General features: G+C 38.2%; 1 protein-coding gene across 4 annotated transcripts in view; it reads right to left on the bottom strand.

Annotated features, from left to right (window-relative positions):
• Positions 1-1,179: 1,179 nt before the first annotated feature.
• LOC115218280 (glycine receptor subunit alpha-3-like) overlaps positions 1,180-21,676 on the bottom strand; it is a 196,286-nt gene continuing 175,789 nt past the window's right edge. For 2 of the 4 annotated variants that reach the window (XM_036508323.1, XM_036508322.1), the window contains 6 exons: positions 20,774-21,000; positions 15,118-15,200; positions 13,114-13,260; positions 6,662-7,047; positions 2,591-3,313; positions 1,181-2,555 (listed from right to left, as the gene is read on the bottom strand). In XM_036508323.1, coding sequence (XP_036364216.1) covers positions 3,149-3,313; positions 6,662-7,047; positions 13,114-13,260; positions 15,118-15,200; positions 20,774-21,000 — 1,008 coding nt within the window. In that variant the 3' untranslated portion in view covers positions 1,181-2,555; positions 2,591-3,148. Of the gene's footprint in view, positions 3,314-6,661; positions 7,048-13,113; positions 13,261-15,117; positions 15,201-20,773; positions 21,001-21,676 lie in introns of all 4 variants that reach the window. The other 2 variants (XM_029788031.2, XM_036508324.1) reach the window with 2 other exon arrangements.

The raw sequence follows: 21,676 nt of genomic DNA on the forward strand, positions 1-21,676 counted from the left end.
AGTATAACCAGCCGAAATTGCAAATATAATCTGGAACTCGACTGAGGAAAGAAAACTCCGAATGACCTGTCCTTGTTTTCTTTGTAATGGATGTTTTGCGTTCTTGTCCCATTTTGTACTACATTATACATATATATATATATAAAAGTATAAGGGATACAACTGGTTAGCGCCACATGCTAGAAGAAGACGCCTAATGGCTCTAAAACTATCTTATTTATCACAAAAACACAGGCTGAAAGCGAGGGAATGTACAAAAGAAATTTTATAAAAAAGGTTAGCCAGAGATCGATTTCTGGTTTAGGTATGACATAACCGAGTACATAATTATAAGCATTTATACATACCATACGAACACAATGTATCCACAGTGCATATACAAACGTTCACATTTATATGCAATTGAATCTAGTACGTTCATCTGACCCACGTGTGATATATATATATATATATATATATATATATATATAGATATATAATATATATTAGATATTATATACTCTTACTCTTTTACTCTTTTACTTGTTTCAGTCATTTGACTGCGACCATGCTGGAGCACCGCCTTCAGTCGAGCAAATCGACCCCGAGACTATTCTTTTGTAAGCCCATACTTATTCTATCGGTCTCTTTTGCCGAACCGCAAGTAACGGGGACAATAAACACACCAGCATCGGTTGTCAAGCAATGCTAGGGGGACAAACACCGACACACAAACACATACACACACACACACACACACACATATATATATACATATACGACAGGCTTCTTTCAGTTTCCGTCTACCAAATCCACTCACAAGGCATTGGTCGGCCCGGGGCTATAGCAGAAGTCAGTCATCTGACTGCGGCCACGCTGGAGTACCGCCTTTAGTCGAGCAAATCGACCCCAGGACTTATTCTTTGTAAGCCTAGTACTTATTCTATCGGTCTCTTTTGCCGAACCGCTAAGTTACGGGGACGTAAACACATACAAGCTATAGTAGAAGACACTTGCCCAAGGTGCCACGCAGTGAGACTGAACCCGGAACCATGTGGTTTGCAAGCAAGCTACTTACCACACAGCCACTCCTGCGCATATACACATATATACATTTCAATACTTATTTCAATATACACATAAAATTTAAAATTAAATCTGCCTCTGTGTATGAATGAATATGTGTGTTTGAGTATGTGTATGTGAGTGAATCAGAATGTGCGTGTGCCTGTGTATGTGTGAGTCGGTATCTCTATTTATTGTATGCATGTGTATGTTTGAGTGAGTCAGTCAATGTGTTTGTACGTGAGTGTGAGTGTGAGTGCACACGAGTCTGTACGTGTGTGCGCGCGCATGTTTGTATCTGTGTGTGCGCATTTGTGTGCACAAGGGTGTGCACATGCGTATGCGTATGCATGCGTGCACGCGTGTGTGTCTGTGTGTGTGTGTGTTAATATTACTGTAACTCTGCCTTCATTAAATAGGATTAGGGTATAGCAATACTGATCGCAATCATGAATTTTGTTAAAATATTGCTTTCGATACGATACCGAGATTACCTTCCTGTTTTCTTTTTATCTATCTTCCTATCGGAAACCAATGCATATTAGTTCATAAATTGTATAAATGAGCAATAACTGAATCTAATTATGGAACTAAAATCATACCGCAAAATATAACACGGCACAGCTTGCACAGCGATTTCTCTAGACCAGATCTTATCATTGTAATTCCATATCATGCTTCACTGCATTTCATTTCACCAACATACTACGCTCTATTATGCCTCCCATATTAAACCAGAATTTCCTATACCACAATAACCATATTTCGCATACCGTACCATTCTGTCATGCCATACACACATTGCCATAACCTCACCTTACCGTGCCTTATTGACTATACCATCCTTGCCCATTCCCCATTTATTATACTTCGTTTCCTCAAAGTTCCATTTTCCCATATTATATTTTATCTTAATTTATCATACCTCGTTTTGTCATAGTTTATTTGCTACACCACGCTTTATCCCACTTTAATGTATATGCTTATTTATATATATATAACTCCCTCTCCATATAAACATGACTGTGTATATGTGTGTGTGTGTATGTGTGTTTGTGTGTGTGTATGTGTGTGTGAATATATATACACATGCATGCGCAAGTATATGTGCACTTACCTTATCTCATTTACTCCCTCTCACTCTACCTCACTTTACTGAATCACTCCTGACCGTATCTTATATCAGTATATCACACTTAACTATACTCATTTTACTATATCACACTTCACCTTATCTCATTTTACTACATAACACTTCACCGTACCTCATTTTATCATATCACACTTCAATTTATCTCATTTTTGTTTTTCTGTAGCTCAGTTCCCTACAAAATCACTGCACAGGGTACCAACCACACCTTTACCTCACAGACACTCACCCATACAACCGGTCATTCTAGCACACATTACTTCACTCTGCCACCAACCCTTTCACTCACAACTCTATCGCTCACCTAATCCTACCAATCAGCTTACCTTTAATGCTAACTTCATTCGTTGACTCAGCTTACCTTTAATGCTAACTTCATTCGTTGACTCAGCTTACTTTACACCTCATTCAACTGCACACCTCACTCTATCATTACGCTCACACTTCTGCGCATTCAAGCTTATCTCACCACATTCTACGAGCATTAAAATCTAAAATTTATTTCGGCCGACTTAAACCACCCATTTTATGGAATGAGACGATAGGGCGCTGCTGTTTGGACGCTGGTGATTTGGCACGGCAGAATGGACATTCAAGCTCTTTTAGTGACAGTACAATTTGGCCCTGAAGGTAAACGCGCACACACACACACAAACACATACGCATTAAATATACATTTACAAATAGAGAGAGTGAGAGAGACGTTACATATACATACAAGTATAACAAGATGTTCACATATAAACAGAGAGAGAGAAAGAGGTGGAAGAGAGCGATGGAAACATGAAAATGGAAGAAACAGTAACATGTCTGATGTTAAATAAGTCAACGTCGAATTAGCGAAGCTTAAAAGGCGGCGCCAAAACGTTTCAACCCTACCCCCATTTTAATTACTTTGTTAAAAACACCAAATGAACAACCACTCGTCATGACATATCAGTCATCAATCATCAATCATACCCCTAGATAATATGTCCAGTAAATGAAGCAAAATAATAGAAATATCAGCGGAAATATAATTCTGGAGTATTTGTCCACTTTTCTTGCATGCTCCTTGCCGTTAGGATCAATTTGGTAAGATATGATAGCAGAGTCAGTCTGCGAGTATCCATTTGACTGCAAAAAAAGAAAAGAGAAGAAAAGAGAAAAAAGAAAAGTCCAAGTCCTGATCCCTAGAGATCTCATAGAAGGTAAAATAAGGAAATAAATCTCAAGGTTCTACGTTAATGTATGGAAAGATCATAGCGAACAAAACATGACATTAGTGCTAAACAAGAATAACAACGTTAACGATGCCAAAATCTTCTAATTTTCCGATACATTAACTCAAATGTACATTTTATTTCAATATTCATGACTATGCTACCATTCGATCGGTGTGATTTTTCGATCGATTATCAGTCATCGGGTGTCTTATTCCGAGCTTAGTGAATGAGAACATTATTATCCATAGTTTAGAAATAATGGTTTTTCATTCATGTTAATATTCAGTCTGAGACCATGTAACTTATACACAACCAGGAATAAGATACCCGCTGACGATCGCAGGTATATATAAAGTAATTAAAATGGGGTGGAGTTGAAACGTTTTGGCGCCGCCTTTTTAGTTGCCTGACACTCTTTAGTAATTCATTTTGATTATTCAATTTTAATCGATGATATATACCTTTTCTTGATAGGCCGTTCTATATATTTGCCGCGATACACCTCAACTCGTAATCGGACCACGGTAGTGAACTCCCGAAATGGCCATAATTCTTGTGGTAATTCTTGTATATATATATATATATATATATATTATATGTGTGTGTGTGTGTGTTGAGTGTGGGTGTGTGTGTGTACGTATATATATATATATATAATTATATAATATATATATAAAAACATTCATATATATATACAAGTATATACACAGAAACACACATATATATATATATGTGTATGTTACACGTGAAGTATAGAGTTGGTCCCCATTCTTAAATGTAACACGCGTATACACCACTTTTTATTTACAGTAAGTTTATATATATATATTATATATATATATATATATATTTGTTTGACTCTACTCTTGCTTTTTTTCCTCTCTCGAAACTTTTGCTTCTATTTCTAGCCTGTCCATTTCCCCGTTTTTTTCTCTCTCTTACCTTCTGACTTGTATTTGTAACCTTTCTCCTTCCTCTTTCCCCCTTTCTACCTGCTGCTGACACGTGACCCGTGGTCAGCATTTCTTCATCCCCCTCCTCTTTCACACCGCAGCCCAGCTGTTCGGTCGCAAACAATTTTCTCCGTCTTGCTATTTCCTGTTTTCTATATCCTTCAGGATATCTTCTGTTACCTACCATTCTTGCCCTTTTGGCCCTAATGCCGTATTTTGCTCGTTTCCTATTTATTTCATCTTTGTCCATCATCTTAAATTACATTTTTTTTTTTTTGTTTGCTTGAGGCCCTATTCTCTGCGACTTTCGCAGGCACTGCCAGCCTGGGAAGCCCTAAGTCTTATCATTAAAGGTGCGAAACTGAGTATTACCATTTGGTTGATAACTGACGAAAAGGTAGGGACCCTCAGTGTGTGCTTCTCATCCGGTTGTATATGTATATATTTTTTATCTGTCGTTGTTTAAATACTATGATTTTTTCATTTGTTAGTAACGGTATGCACGCACACACTTTTTATTAACAGTAATTATATATATATATATATATATATATCTTTATATATAAAAGTCAAGTTGTGTGTCTGTCTCCTACGATTTAGATTCCTAACTACTCCCACATTTTGCGGTGCAGTTTAACAAAACCGGGTATCTTATAGTCGTGATTCAGATCGAGCCCTTCTGGGTATTAGCGCGTCTACGATGAGTCTACGATTTTTTAAAAAATTACCATCATTTTTTTCCATTTTAATGCATTTTTTCGATATTATATAAGGGAAGTAACTCTCTAAAAATGTCTACGATGATCAACGATTTTTTAAAAAAATTTACCATCATTTTTTTCCATTTTAATGCATTTTTTGCTATTTTTTTGGCTATAACTCTCTAAAAATGCTTATATAGTTATTTCCCTTACAAACCCGAGCAACGCGGGGATACTGCTAGTATATATATATATATATATATATTATATATATATATATATATATATGGGAATGTTACAAATAAAGAATGGAGTTGCTGGTATTACATTTATTCTATGGTTAACAAACATTTCAATAATGTGTGAGTGGCAAATCAAATAACATACATGAACCCAAGGATGATAACAATGATCATCAAATCGATTATATAATGCATATTACATAACGATCAACCCACAGCCATTTAGTCATAATCTTGCGAATAAGTAAATTACAGTTGCAAATTAGATGATTTTATATATACAGAAACCTTACAGTATTTCAGTGGGAATTTACTTGATTTCAGAAGGCGAAGTTAATGTTAGAAGTTAGCCAAAGCATTACACTAGACATCTACAGCATTAGATAACACAACACGATACTGGATTACACCGTGAGAAATTGAGAATTAATGAATAGTGTGGTACATTACAGTTTTGATTGAATAAACGAATGAATAAAGCACCACCGCACATCCAAACGGATACAATGAAATTCACTATGAATGGCTTGTTCGTAAATGTACGACGAAAGTCGTTGGCATTCAGTGATACGTACCGCTGTAAGGACAGTTGATGTTATAATTCCTTGAGTTATCTAAATCTCAACTTTGTTCTGACTGAGTCTATTTATAATATCTAGATGATGTTTCGAACAGTTTGGTCTTTAAGGGCCAGTCATTAGGTATCTTAGTTTATTGGATAAGAACATTATTATCTTTAGTTTACAAATAATCGTTCCTGATTTCACTTAGAAATGACGATGGGACAAAGTTTAACTTTCTCTTTCACTCCTCATCTTCATCGTCATAAACCGCTGGACTTTTACTGTTTCGAGTCGTAGGACTTATAATGCTCATTTTCTGTGTTTCCGTGACGAGTAAGTGACCGAGATTACAACGTTCTCCTTGAATGAGATGCCAGTCCGTCACAAGGTTTTTTCATTTGTAGTTCAGTAGACTGGAGCAACGTTATACGAAGTGTTTAACTCAAGAATACAACGTACCGCCAGGTCAGGGGATCGAAACCGTGATCTTGCGCTCGTGAGAGTAACACCCTAAACACTAGGCCACATGCCTTCACTATTCATCCCTCTAGGATCAGCAAAATAACTAACGATGGGTTACTGTGGTCGAACTACTTTGTCTCCCATTCTTCTTTCTCTTTCTGATGAGCTGTATAGCACCTGAGCACTATATACAATTAGTTTATTATTATTCTTTTTATAATCAAAATACTTTTACGACAGTGTTAGAACTTCTTATACGTATTACTCTATGAACAAAAACTGAACATATGTGTTTTGAATACTATCATAACATGGCACCAACAATTTACTTTTATACTTACAAAAACAGCTAGCGAAACTTTCTCGGGGTCCATCTGCAAGGGACGGTTTCTTAAATACCGTTTTATCTCTCTGCGATTCAAAACATTGACCACAGCATATTCTAGAAGTGCGAGAAAGACGAATATGAGACAGATAGCCATCCAGATATCTATAGCTTTGATGTAAGAAACTTTGGGAAGAGCGGAGACGGCTGCAGCCGTTTGACTGGTCATCGTTAACACTGTGAGAACACCCAATGATGTGCGGGCTGGGACAGCGTCTATGTTTAGCCAAAATGAAAACCATGATACCAAGACGGTCAATGAACATGGACAGTATATGTTGAGAATGTAGAAACCCATATTTCTCTTCAAATGAAATTCAGCTCTTAGACAGGAGAATGTTTCTGAAATAATAAAATTACAGGGTTTTAGAAACGGTTTAATTTAACACACACACAAAGATATATATATATATATATATATATATATATATATGTCCAAAAATACGAAGAACAAACACAAAAATACAACAACGGTAGTACAACGCACAGGGAAGAGAAGAAAGGTGGCTTTACATTTCGACCAAAGCTCTTCATCAGAAACAGAGGAAAGTCCAATAGAAAAGGAAGACGGAGGGAAAAAATCGCCAACGGTTCACATGTGGTTACACCGCGTGCACAGACACACACACACATACACACACACACACACACATAGGTATGTATGTATGTATGCATGTATGTATACGTATAGATATATATATATGTATATACATATATATATACATATATGTACACACATACCCAGATATACACAAAAATACATATTCATGTACACACACACATACACTCATATATATACACACATATATGTATATTACATAATATAGTGTGTGTGTGTGTCTCTCTCCTCTCTCTTCCCTCTCTCTCTCTCTCTCTATATATATATATATATATATATATATATATATATAATATATATATATATATATATATATATATATATATATATATATATTATGGAAGTTCACTCAAAATTCGTGCTGGTCGACTCGGACACTCAGTAAGGAACGACTCAAAGGAAACATGCGAATCGGCTGAACAACACGAAATGGACACGAGAACATGAGGTGGAAACGAGTGCCAGCGGACGTGTAGCTCATATTCGTATCACAGCCCAAGCAATACGGCCCGAAATACAAACAGCCGTGGTGCAGCTGCTTGATGCGCTGAGGTGCGCCTAAAATAGCGCCGTCGTTTCAAGTATGTTAGGGCATGTTTTCGAGGCCAGACTATAAGTATAAGTATTACATATTAATGAACCCCAAAATGACACCTAGGTTAACAAGGAAAACCTCTACAGGGATAAGCCTTGAGTTATCCGTAATAAAAGATATGGCTTGCATAGCATCACACTTGATCTTAGACAAAATTCACAAATACAAAGCAGATACTAAATTATTACAAATGGTTTCGGATCAAATATTACATTGGCTGGACCTGTCAGGGTTTTTACTCGGCATAGCGCCCTTCTAGACAAGCTGCCATCACCATGGTTGATGGATTCAAAGTGTATCCATTTTCCACTCTTGTCAGTGATCTTATAGTGCGCTTACTCATCATCCCGAATGTCATTATGTCCACGCACATTATTGCTAAACAGCTGTTTGTTCTATGTTGAGTTTGGCTGTCTTTTAATTTTTTTTTACTTGTTTCAGTCATGTGACTCTGGCCATGCTGGAGCACCGCCTTTTAGTCGAGCAAATCGACCCCCAGGACTTATTCTTTGTAAACCTAGTACTCATTCTATCGGTCTCTTTTGCCGAACTGCTAAGTTACGGGGGCGTAAACACACCAGCATTGGTTGTCAAGCGATGTTGAGGGGACAAACACAGACACACAAATACATACATATATACGACGGGCTTCTTTCAGTTTCCGTCTACCAAATCCACTCACAGGGCTTTGGTCGGCCCGTTGTTATAGTAGAAGACACTTGCCCAAGGTGCCACGCAGTGGGACTGAACCCAGAACCATGTGGTTGGTAAGCAAGCTACTTACCGCACAGCCACTCCTACGCTACGATAATGAGTAATTTTTCTTTTTATCTTTGTTCGGTCATGCTTGGTTTCTAGTAAACTCCCTCACCGGGATACTCTGTTCAGGCACCAATATAGTCACCGACGAACTGAGTATATAACAGGTAATACATACACCTATAAATATTTATACACATATAAAGAAACGCACATACACAACTATATATACATTCGTGACAAATATATTGCATGACTATCAGCATGTGACTTGGATATAGAATATAGAATAGGAAGCACTCCGTCGGTTACGACGACGAGGGTTCCGGTTGATCCGAATCAACGGAACAGCCTGCTCGTGAAATTAACGTGTAAGTGGCTGAGCACTCCACAGACACGTGTACCCTTAACGTAGTTCTCGGGGATATTCAGCGTGACACAGCGAGTGACAAGGCCGGCCCTTTGAAATACAGGTACAACAGAAAGAGGAAGAAAGAGTGAGAGAAAGTTGTGGTGAAAGAGTACAGCAGGGATCACCACCATCCCCTGCCGGAGCCTCGTGGAGCTTTTAGGTGTTTTCGCTCAATAAACACTCACAACGCCCGGTCTGGGAATCGAAACCGCGATCCTATGACCGCGAGTCCGCTGCCCTAACCACTGGGACATTAAATATATAATCATACGTAGTAACAAATCAGTAAAGGCTCTCTACTTTTCAAATCGCCATTGTCCTTAATGGTGTTCATACATTGAACATTAAATTGCTCTACACTGAGTTTGGTCTCGAGTGTATTCATATTGAAGTACTTATTAAGTTTTGTTTGATAATATCATTCGAGCATAGATAAAACAGATTAAAAGAGTGGTGCGATAATGGCAGAAAATTCTTAGTATATTCTTTATTCATATAGTACGTGAAACTAGATTGTGTGTATACACGCACATACACGCACACACACGCGCGTACACGAACATGCACACGCACACACACGTACGCGTACGCAAATGCACGCATATGCACACAGACATACATACATAGACACTCACACGTATGCGTACATACAGACAAATATTTGTATATGTGTTTTTCTGAGCGTATAAGCATTAAGCTAATACGCAGAGAAAGAAAGAAAGAAAGAAAGAAAGAAAGGAAGAAAGAAAAAAAGAAAGAAAGAAAGAAAGAAAGAAAGAAAGAAAGAAAGAAAGAAAGAAAGAAAGAAAGAAAGAAAGAAAGAAAGAAAGAAAGAAAGAAAGAAAGAAAGAACTATTAGCAAAAATGATAACAACACTGCTAATACTACTAATAATCGACAATACCATTATCACCACCACCACCACCACCACCATCATCATCATCATCATCATCATCATCATCATCACACCATCACGATTAAATGCTTTGCTGCATCTAGTTTACTATGTTCTGTGTTCAAAATCTTTCCTTGCCGTTTTTCCTTTCATCTTTCTAAGGATGACAAAAAAAAAATATCAATCTAGAACTGGGTTCTGCTTAACTGACTATTCCTTAACTGAAACATATATTCTTTTTGCTGTTGTAAAATAAGAAGTTATCGTGATTTGGATGCTACGAGGATCAGATCGCTGAGACTGCTATCGTCAACTATCGTCTGTTCTGTGATATTTGTTCGAACTCACAGATTTCTTCGCTCCTATCTTTATTGGTGTGTATCACAATTGTTAGCCCAGAATCAACAATAATAAAAAAAGCTGTTGTATGATCAAGGAAGTGATTACTTTGCTGAAGGGCACAACCAGAAAATAAAAACCATACCGTCGTTAATTTATGACTCATAACTATGTGAAAGATTGAGTTAAAAATTTCTGGTGTTATTGCGGTTGTCCTGTTGTGTTGTCAGACCGTACAGATTTGTAGAATCAGAAAACATCTCTGCGAAAAAATCTTCACTTTATGTGGTATATTGTACGGATCTTTTCCGTTTGGTTGCTAGCGGGTCCAAAAATTAAAGTTTGCCGAAAATTTTTAAAATTTGGCGCAATAATACACAAACTGAATTGGTGGAGTTATTTCATTTTTTCCTGGAAAATGTTTTTAAAAAGTTATAGAGGTTTAAAGTTTGATCGTCTTCACCCAGTGAAGAAACAGGATTTGGAAGCTGTCATTTTGTGCGTGACTGCACATTTTGTCGTCAACATCCTGAAAATAGCTATTTCTTTACTACCCACAAGGGGCTAAACACAGAGGGGACAAACAAGGACAGACAAACGGATTAAGTCGATTACATCGACCCCAGTGCGTAACTGGTACTTAATTTATCGACCTCGAAAGGATGAAAGGTAAAGTCGACCTCGGCGGAATTGTGTTGTCAATATTTGTAAACAGCACGTGATATGTCTCCGGTAATTTTCTTTCATGCAAATAAATCTTATTTAGCTGTTATTTTTAGCACACCTCGCAACCACCAAATGCGATAAACACTTTACAGTTTTTAACAGAAAGGTTTAGAAGAATTAGATGAAAGTTGTCCAGTAATTTAACTTTCATGTAAATAAATGTTTATACTAATTTAAAAGAGAAAAACAGTTTTAAATCTTTGAGCGAGATGTTGGCAAATAAACCTTAGCTTAAAAGATTTATCCAAAAAAATCTTATTAACTGTTATTTTCAGCACACCTCACAGCCACCTCAATGCTCAATGGCAAAAAGAAACGAGTAAACAAACATTTGTCAACACGTGCTTCCTCACAGATAAAAGACTCTCCAAAGACTGTTACAATGGCAACAAGCAAAAGAGTTCTCATGTTTCCGCTTCTTACTATCGAAACAGACATGATTATGCCTGTGGCTCACGGTTGGCTAAAATTACCAAAATTTTAAATTTTTAATTACTAATAACTCTTTATTTATTGATTTATAGCGAAAACTAGTTGCAGCCTATAAAAGTGTATTATTACACTGAATATGAAATCACTTGGAATAGAAAATTGACGCTGGCAGCAGCTGGCAACCAAACAGAAAAGATCCTGTTGTACAAATGGTTGAGGGAAGATCTGATAACGGGGCTATGACCAAGTGATATTCGACCAATCAACATGTCTGACACGTTCGACTACCGCAAGTGGGTTTTTGTCCCTTACTCCCATTTTGGCTTCGATATTCAGTCTAGATAAGGTGAAGAGATGACAGATGGTTAGCAATATTTCTCCCGGCTCTTTACATTCTGAGTTCAAATACCGCCAAGATCAACTTTGCCTTTCATTCTTTCGAGATCGATAAAATAAGTACCAGTTGAGCCGAAAAATTTCTGGCTTTTTGTCTATAGTAGAAATAAATATACAATCTAGATATCGATACCTTTGAAATGTTCGACGTCTCACGTTCGGCCACTGAACTGTGAACTCTTTCACCATGTATTTTCTATATATATATGCATCTTCACATACTTTACCATCATATACCTAAACTTTTCAGCGATTAGTGTAGCTATTGCAGAGATAATAATTATTCAATATTTTTTTAAAGACTTACAAAACTCTTACTTTGTATTCTTGATTTTTCTCATTACTTTTCACGTCAATTTTTTTTTTTTTCATGTTTAGGAGTATTGCTTCCATTTAAAAAGAAGTCATTTTTAACGTCTTCTGTTAACACTCGTTTATGCAACAATATATTATTATCTTCTTATTGTGATTGCTGTTCTGATGGGGTTTTATTGCAAATGATCTCGTTTTCTTCTTTTTTTGTTTTCTATGCTTTATGGCAGCAAATCTATGTGCGTCTCTATATTTCCATCTTCTGTCTGTTACTGCAAATATTTTTCTCATGATGATCATCATCAGCATCAGCATCAACATCATTACTACAATCACCACCACCACTGCCACCATCACCATTGCTACCATCATCATCATCATCATCATCATCATCACTTTTGCTATATTATTCATGCAAATGTATCTAGGGTCATATTATCAAATGCGTCCGTCTATTTTTTTTTTTTTAAAGATGGTAGGAGTAATTTGAGAATGACTTAGTTATTTCAATTTTCATCATCATCATCATCATCATCATCATCACGATCCTCATTATCATCACCGCCACATATTACCTAATGTGCCCTCCCATTCTTTTTTTTAAAGATGGCTGGGTAGATGTGAGAAAGATTTGATTATTTCTTTTCTTAGCAGGTTGAGCAAAAATGCAGAGCCTTTTTAGCTTATTATTATTATTCCTCTTATTGCTGCCATTGCTGTTGCTGTTACATCTTTTGCTGCAGTTGACATTATTCAAATGAGTCTTTATTTTTTTATTTTTTAAAGATTTAACACTGTCTTGTTTTTCTTTGTATAAACATCAGATCTATTTATAGTAAAAAGACGTTCGCTGATCTTGTATTCTTTTTGCCTAAGATTTTCCAGGAAGGAAAAAAAAGTATGAAGAATTATTTACACTAACCTTCATTATTCATGATGCTATTGCAGTCACATATGGACCATTTAGTGATTTCAAACTGTGGCATTATGTGGACGGCTTTGATCATTTGCAGCGCTTTGTCATGGTTGTCGTTCCAATGGAATTGTAGCCTCTTTTCTGTATAAGCAACTGTAACGAGAGAACATATACACACATACAATGTAATGGAAGCACTCCGTCGGTTACGACGATGAGGGTTCCGGTTGATCCGACCAATGGAACAGCCTGCTCGTGAAATTAACGTGTAAGTGGCTGAGCACTCCACAGACACGTGTACCCTTAACGTAGTTCTCGGGGATATTCAGCGTGACACAGCGAGTGACAAGGCCGGCCCTTTGAAATACAGGTACAAAAACAGAAGCGGAAGAGAAGAGTGAGAGAAAGTTGTGGTGAAAGATACAGCAGGGATCACCACCATCCCCTGCTGGAGCCTCGTGGAGCTTTAGGTGTTTTCGCTCAATAAACACTCACAACACCCAGTCTGGGAATCGAAACCGCGATTCTACGACCGCGAGTCCGCTGCCCTAACCACTGGGCCATTGCGCCTCCACAACGTAATAAACTGAATATGAGTGTAGAAGCAATCACAGCAAAGGAGTGTAAGACCTGTCACATAGAGGATTCGGATATCTATCTGACACATCAAGGCAGCGTGAAACTTGTTTCGTAGGGGTAAATTTTGGACGCACGTTACACCAAGACAATCTTCCTGTCTGGTAGAAATTATGTTGCAGTAAGTTAGTGGATTTTTTTTTACCATAAGAGAGGTAACGGAATGAGACAATCTGGTGCAGCTGTTTGGACGCAGATGCTTTGACACCGCTGACGCGAACTTCAGCCTCTTTGGTAATAGTACGTTTTGGCACTGGAGCCAAAAACACTCATATACACATGCACGCAGGTGCAGATGTATACACATACAACTAGAAAGAGTGTGAGTGAGAGTGATGGGAGGGAGAGAGAGAGAGAGATTGTAATTTATTGACTGAACAAGATTGATATAAACACTTTTCCTCTCCTCATACACATATAGAAATATGCTGACACGCATAAACATACAGAGAGAGAGAGAGAGAGAGAGAGAAGAGAGAGAGAGAGAGAAGTGGAGCGAAAGAGAGAAACATTGAAAAGTCTAATGTCAAATAAATCAGCGTCGAATCAGCGACACCAAATAGGGACGCCAAAACAGCCGTGCCAAAAAAATCTGAAGTCCAGGAAGTAGGCGTGTCACATAAGACTGTAGTATTTTTCTGCTAGCAAATGAGGAGATACGTCTCAACTAAAGAAAATAGGATATTTTACAAACAGTAAAAGTATCTCATACCTGCTGCGAGGCGAGTCATTTACGTTAATGGGACTGAAATGTCTGTATGACATAAATCTTGTAGACGAATGTGTGTAGAAGACAACAAGAAAGCTATCATTTGGACGAATATCAGATATCTGTGTGTGATATACACTACAGGAAGAAATGACGAAGATTATAAAGTCCAATTTAAGAGGTAAGCAGGGTCATAAATTATATTGAGGACTGTAATAAGGCAAATAGATATATGAGATGTATCTCACCTTGATCATTGAAACTGGGACTAATTTGATGTCATATAGTATGTTGCTTGACTTCATGACTTCATAGCACCACTTTTTTTTAGTGATAAGTTTAACATGCATTCCATTTAACACCGCCATGTGGTCCTTAGTATGTCTTTAACAGAGTTCATGCCGTTGCAAGCATTCGATCCAGAGACTCACCAGTTCTCTCTTCGTCTATATTTTTAATGCATACACTGACCTGCAGATACACTGACCTGTCAGATACACTGACAAGTCATTAGTCTAGTTAATGCTACTAGTCCAGGGGGCCTAGAAAATGTTATAGGTAAGTACTCCAACTTGGTCCCTGATTAACTTATAAAATATATGTATTGCGTAGATAAATGAAACAGAATGATTATGGTGTAACTATAAAGCATCAATGTAACTTACAGCTTTGCAAATGAAGGTAACAAATCTGCTGATCCATCGGGTATTTTTGAAGTTGCATGGGACATGAGGCTCTGAGTGATATTCTGTTAAAAAAATAAAGTTACCGGCAGTTAAGAGTTATGTTTAACTTTCATATATATTTATCCCTATTTTCTGTATAAATTGTGAATAAGCAAATGAGAGAGGATAAGTTTATAAGAATTCTTCCTTGGGCAATAATTGCTTTGAGAATAGAAGTCCTCAATAACCGATTTACGGAAAAAATGACGGGAATTCTCAAGAATCGATTCTGATTGTTAAATCATTTTAAAATGTATATTGTTTTCACAACTTTTATTTTCGTTTTGCAGCTTTAACGAGAAATTCAAATATTAATCAGTGTACATAAATAGTAAAAGCGTGAAGGAAAAGTCGTTTTTTCTGTTTTTTTTTTTTAGAATGAAAATAGAAAATCAATAAAGTTATTGAGGTGAAATGGTTTCAATCAGGAAACGGATGACAGGCTCGATTAAGCTCATGAGAAATTTACCTCATGAGAAATTTACCCCGTGTTCCCAAGAATTCAGTGCAACACGAAAGATATAGAGAACTATGGAACAAATTACACTTTTCTTGGCACAAAGCAAGATTAAGTGACAGTAAATTTTTTATTAGTAATTGGTTTCAATGCTTAATGAACTGGGTGACGAATTAATTAATTATTTGATTAATTGATCACTTAAATTAGAAAGATGGAGATAGCTGGTGTCATTTCTGACAAGCAAAAATGATTAGGATTTCGCGCTATGGAGATACTTGTGTTTGTACCAGACGTTGCCACTTTATGAGCGTTATTGGTTTAGTCTGGAGGAATAGACTGTATTCATGGCCTTCCCCGGCATTCAAAAAGCGATGTAGTAAATACTTTTGAACAGTTAAAAAACTGATAGCTGCAGAAAAGCTAGATATGAGACGGGTATCCTCAAAGATGAACTTTCCGAGGAAGCAGGAATGGGCTCAGTGATTGGTGTAATATTTGAAGTTGAACATAATATGGACTAGCAGCATAGCCCGGCGTTGCCCGGGTATGTAGGAGCCCCTAGTAGGCAACGACTAATCCCAATCTAGTCCTTTCCCTCTAGGGAACGAAGGCGCATGTGTAGGTTGCAATGTCTTCTCTTCACTCGAATACTTCTGTGTATACGATGTTCCTAGCTGTCCCTTTGGGCGAAAACATGAAAACATCATTGCGCCTCCCAACGCGTGAACAGTCCACGTACAGCCCAGAAAATGTGTTGCATATAGAAAGCTTAGATTCTCGACCCCATGTCGAATTTATCGATTTTTTCAGAACTGGGGGAACTTTTCAAAATTTTCGCTGCGTTAGTTTTGAATTATGACATTGGGCTATGTGTTTGTCAAGTTTCATCAGAATCGGTTGAAAGCCGTGGTCAGGGTGAGGGTACAACCTGACAGACACACAGACACACAGACAGACAAACTGCCGTTTATATAGAGAAAGATAACGATATGCAAAGAGACGAGGGACTCTGGTGGATCTCAGAGGATGCGTACGAAACCAACCATCTCCGAGGAACAGAGGCCATTGTAGCTGTAATACAGAAGACGGCGAGAAGAAACGGTAAGTTTCTGGAGAAGAGCTTAAAGTACATCGGGAAGCGATTTCATGCCACTCAGTCGGGTGACCTTTGTTTAGATGTGATCAACGATGTCCATATGTGTAATAGTAAGTATGGCAGCAATAATCCATTGTGAGTGTGATCTGAATATTTTTTTAGAGGGATAGTGGCTTAGTGGTTAGGGTGTTGCGCTCACGATCGCAAGATTGCAGTTTCGATAACCGGACCGATTGGTGAGTTGTGTTCTTGAGCAAAACACTTTCATTCACGTTGCTCAAGTCCATTCAGCTGTAAGTGACGGGCTGGCATCCTGTTCAGGGTGAATGCTGTGATTTCAGTCACTTGTACACTGGATAACCGGCCCAGTGAGTTTAGGACTCGAAACAGTAATGTCTAGGGATTGACGATGATGATAATGATGTAGTAGTAGTAGTAGTAGTAGTAGTAGTAGTAGTAGTAGTAGCAGCAGCAGCAGCAGCAGCAACAGCAGCAGCAGCAGTAGTAGTAGTAGTAGTAGTAGTAGTAGTAGTAGTAGCAGCAGCAGCAGCAGCAGCAGCAGCAGCAGTAGTAGTAGTAGTAGTAGTAGTAGTAGTAGTAGTAGTAGCAGCAGCAGCAGCAGCACAGCAGCAGCAGCAGCAGCAGCAGTAGTAGTAGTAGTAGTAGTAGTAGTAGTAGTAGTAGTAGTAGTAGTCATGGTCGTGGTGGTCGTGGTAGTAGTAGTAGTAGTAGTAGTAGTAGTGGTAGTAGTAGTAGTAGTATAGTAGTAGTAGTAGTAGTAGTAGTGTAGTAGTAGTAGTAGTGGTAGTAGTTGTGGTGGTGGTGGTGGTGGTGGTGGTATCTATTGGTGACCGAAGTATTTTCTGGCGTTCTGAAGAGGAAGACCAATCTTTGTAGTGCAGTCTTTTCCATATCAAGGATGTGCATTCGGCAAGAGAGATTCTCATAAATAGCGAGGTGTTACAATTGCAACGACTTTGAAGGTTCTAGTTTCCTGTGCTCCGCGTCAGGAGGTGGCCAGGTTCAGTATCATTTTTTCTTGATATGTAGAGTAATCGCGACTTTGTGCTGTTGAAAAAAAATAATATTAGAATGACCTCACTGGATGATGTTTTTAAGATCTCTCGTTATTGAGTCACAGCAGATCAGATGCAAGGAAATCTAGTTTGTATGTAGATGGTGCTTATGAGAAATTGGAGGAATGAAGGCTGAGATCAAGCGCATTAAGTTAGGGTGTCATTGGAGACGGCGGTCATGGGATTGCACCTAGAAAGTTACCGTCTGAGGCACAAGTTCGGGCAAGGTTGTTTATGGAAGACCAGCAGTCGCCCATGCATGCTAGTCTCCCCTCTCCACGCCACCGATGTTATCCCTGGGAAGAAGAAAGGCCGATACAGCTTGGCACCAGTGACGTCGCAACTCATTTCTGCAGTTGAGTGAAGTGGAGCAACATGAAATGAAATGTCCTGCTCAAGAACACAACACATAACCCGGCCGGGAATCGAATTTTCCCTACCTCATGATTGTGAGCCCGACGATCTAACCACTGAGCTATTTGTTCTTTAATGTATAAGAGGAGTGTAGAGGAATAACCAAGCCTAGGAGATCACCAGAGTTGATAGAGTGTGAGTGGGTTAGGGGGAGAGAGAGAGGTAGAGAGCTCCTTTAGCACACCTGACAGGTACGAGCTGACAGGAAACTACTAATTCAGATACTGATGGCTGGAACCTATAGATGGGCAATCTTGCTTAGACTTTAGCGCTCGACATAATGTTGAATGCATTGCTGATATCAAGTAAAACAAACGTTGTTTTCACCAAATTTCTTCAAGGTGGGAACTCATCGGAGAGTGACGTAGGAGAGTAGATCACCAGTAAATCTGTGTCATTGAAAAGTTGATGGGTGTTTGAAGTAAACTATGTCCAATTGACTACGCAAGCTTAAGCACAATTTTAGGTAGAAGGAAGTGGTCGATTAAATGGATTCAGTATTTTATTGGCGTCGGTAAGACGAAATAACTTAATCAAAACTTGAACTCAGAACGTTAAAGGGAAGCGATCTAAATGCCGTATGGTATTTAATCTATCGGTATCCCCACTCTAACAATTTATTACTTCTTGTGTACATTGATAATTCTTTTAGACTGTGCCTCGAGGTCAGGAATTCTGGAGAGGAGGGGTGTCGATATAATCGACCCCAGAACTTGACTGGTGCGTCATTTCATCAAACCCGAAAGGCTGAAATGCAAGGTAGACCTCCGCAGGATTTGAACTTAGAACGTAAAGAGCCGGAAGAAATATTGCTAAGCATTTTGTTCGACACACTAACGATTCTCTCATCTCGCCGCTTTGTGGTGTACATTGATAATATCGACATTCGTACTTAGCAACAAATTCCATCGGACGGAGAATGTAAGTTTGGTGTATCCGGATCTTTCTCAGGAACGTCAACAACGTCAGGGAAGTGAATTCGATTCGAACGACATTCGAAATCGATTTACGGACACATCTTATATGGAGAATGCATCTTGTTCTACGGCACTAACTAAATATATTTTCATTAAACTGAATTAGAATTTAAAATTGAGTAGGCGATGATGGTACATTATTGGTATTTGCTTCTATGGAGATTGGTTTGATGAAAACTGACAAAGTAATTGGGATTTTGAACTTGGAACAATGATGCCAAGGAATAAATACCATAAAGTACTTGGTTTCAGTCTTTACTTTCTCTCTTTCGCTTTCTTTTTCTCTCTCTTGGGCATTTCGGCATTTTCCTTCCAAGAGATAGATATAACAGCTATTGGTGGTGGTGTGGGGGGGGGTTGGTGGTTCTAGTGGTATTGATTATGGTAGTAGTTATGGTGATGCCATTGATGACACTGGTAGTGATATTGTAGTAAAGGTGGTGATGATAGTAGTGGAAATGGTAGTAGTGGTACTAATGATGATGGTAACTGTACGGGTCGCAGCAACAGCAACAGTAGTAGTAGTAGTAGTAGTTAGTAGTAGTAGTAGTAGTAGTAGTAGTAGTAGTAGTAGTAGTGGTCGTCGTCGTCGTCGTGCTGCTGGTGCTGGTGCTGGTGGTGCTGGTGGTGCTGGTGGTGCTGGTGGTGGTTCTATTAGTACTGATAATGATGGTGTTTGTAATAGTGATGGTAGTGATATTAGTAATCACAATACTGGTAATGAAAGGTGATGGTAATGAAGCTAGTACTAATGGTGCTAATGGTAGTGAAAGTGGTTTAGTCAAAAGATCATCTCTAATTGTACAAACTGATGGTTGAAATCATGCCAACCCCGTGAATCACCTAGTCTTTGGGAGTGCAGAGTTTCAAAGACATTTCATTCTACTTTTCTGTTATTTTTACGTAAAACGGTAGGATTTGATGTGTCTGATTTGATGTGACGGCTGCTATTTTTAGCACGTCAGGTGAGTTTTTTGCACGTCGAGTGTCATCTTTGCTCAAATGGTGTTGACGATGGAGGCTTGTGATGATGGTGATGATGACAATGATGATAGTGATGTTGATGACGATAACGACGATGGTGATGGGGATGATGTGATAATACTAATAGTGATGGCCGTTGTTTAAACTCAGATCAGCCCTGACAGAGCAGATATAAACCAAATACATTCAAACCATAATTCTTTAATCTTTTTTAAAACAACAAAAATATAAGCTGAAATTATTGTGTTTCAAATTGAATCTTGAGGTTCCTAAGTTCCTTCCCCCTCTAGGTAAATGTCTCAAGTCCTTATGCAATAAGGCGGTCAAGACGATGAAAAATGTTCAGTGCTTTATCATACCTCTTTAAGGTAGCAAGCTGGCTGTATAGTTAGCAATCAGGACAAAATTCTTGCCGGCATTTCGTCCCACTTTACGTTCTGAATTCAAATTCCGCCGAGGAATACTTTGCTTCTTATCTTTTCGAGGTCGATAAAATTAGTAACAGTTAAGATCTATGGTTGACAATCGATTAGCACCGCTCCCCAAATTTCAGGCCTTGTGTTTATAATAGAAAGAGTTATTATCGTACCTGTTTCTGTAGATAATTTTTCCGTTTTGGTAAAGGTGCATCATTTTGTTAGGAACGGTGACCGTGTGGAAGGTGGCCACTTTTTCATTGGAGATATAGATGTCAGGGACCCATAATTCGTCCATCATTTTCACGTCCAACTCAAGTACCTCACTGTCGATCAGGTTATAGAAATGAAGTCGATGGTCAATCCATTCTTGTTCGACTACGAGGTTAACACCGAATTCCTGTAATACTCACATAGAAACAGAAGGTTGAGAGAATGAGAGAAAGAGTGAATGAGTAAATGAATGAACGAATGAATGAATGACAGAAAGTGAATGAGTGAGTACGGAAATGAATGTAAAGAAGGTTAATGAAAGAATAGAGAAGAAAAGAAACGAGAGAAAAGCAATAATAATAATAATAATAATAATAATAATAATAATAATAATAATAATAATAATTCTGATCTTAACTGATTGGAAGTGTTATCATGTACATTGTTTTGTCTTGGTATAAAAGATGGGCTACAGCAAATATTCTGCTCAATACCCACAGATTTGCTTGTCAGTTGTTTGACCTTAACCAGTTGAGCATGTCCCTTAGTGGCTGACAATATGTGCATCTCTGATCACGAGCGGAAGTAGTGGGGGAGCATCATAGCCATGTGTTGAGAAAGATTCTATGGAGCTTGAATAATTCACCTCTGGAAACATAGGTGTTTCGTTCAACATCCTTAAACAAACCTTATTCAAGGACCTTTTGAGCGGGATGGGTTACTCAACCAGAAGAAAATTCTAACTGGGCCCCACCTGCAAGGTCATATGCTGTTTATCTTCATATGAGATCACCATGTCGCGCACATATGGTTGTGATGCATGTGCCTGGTGTACCCTTATCAGACGAGTAGTCATAATGGGT

The sequence above is a fragment of the Octopus sinensis genome, linkage group LG13, assembly GCF_006345805.1.
Source record: "Octopus sinensis linkage group LG13, ASM634580v1, whole genome shotgun sequence".
Taxonomy (NCBI): Eukaryota; Metazoa; Mollusca; class Cephalopoda; order Octopoda; family Octopodidae; genus Octopus; species Octopus sinensis.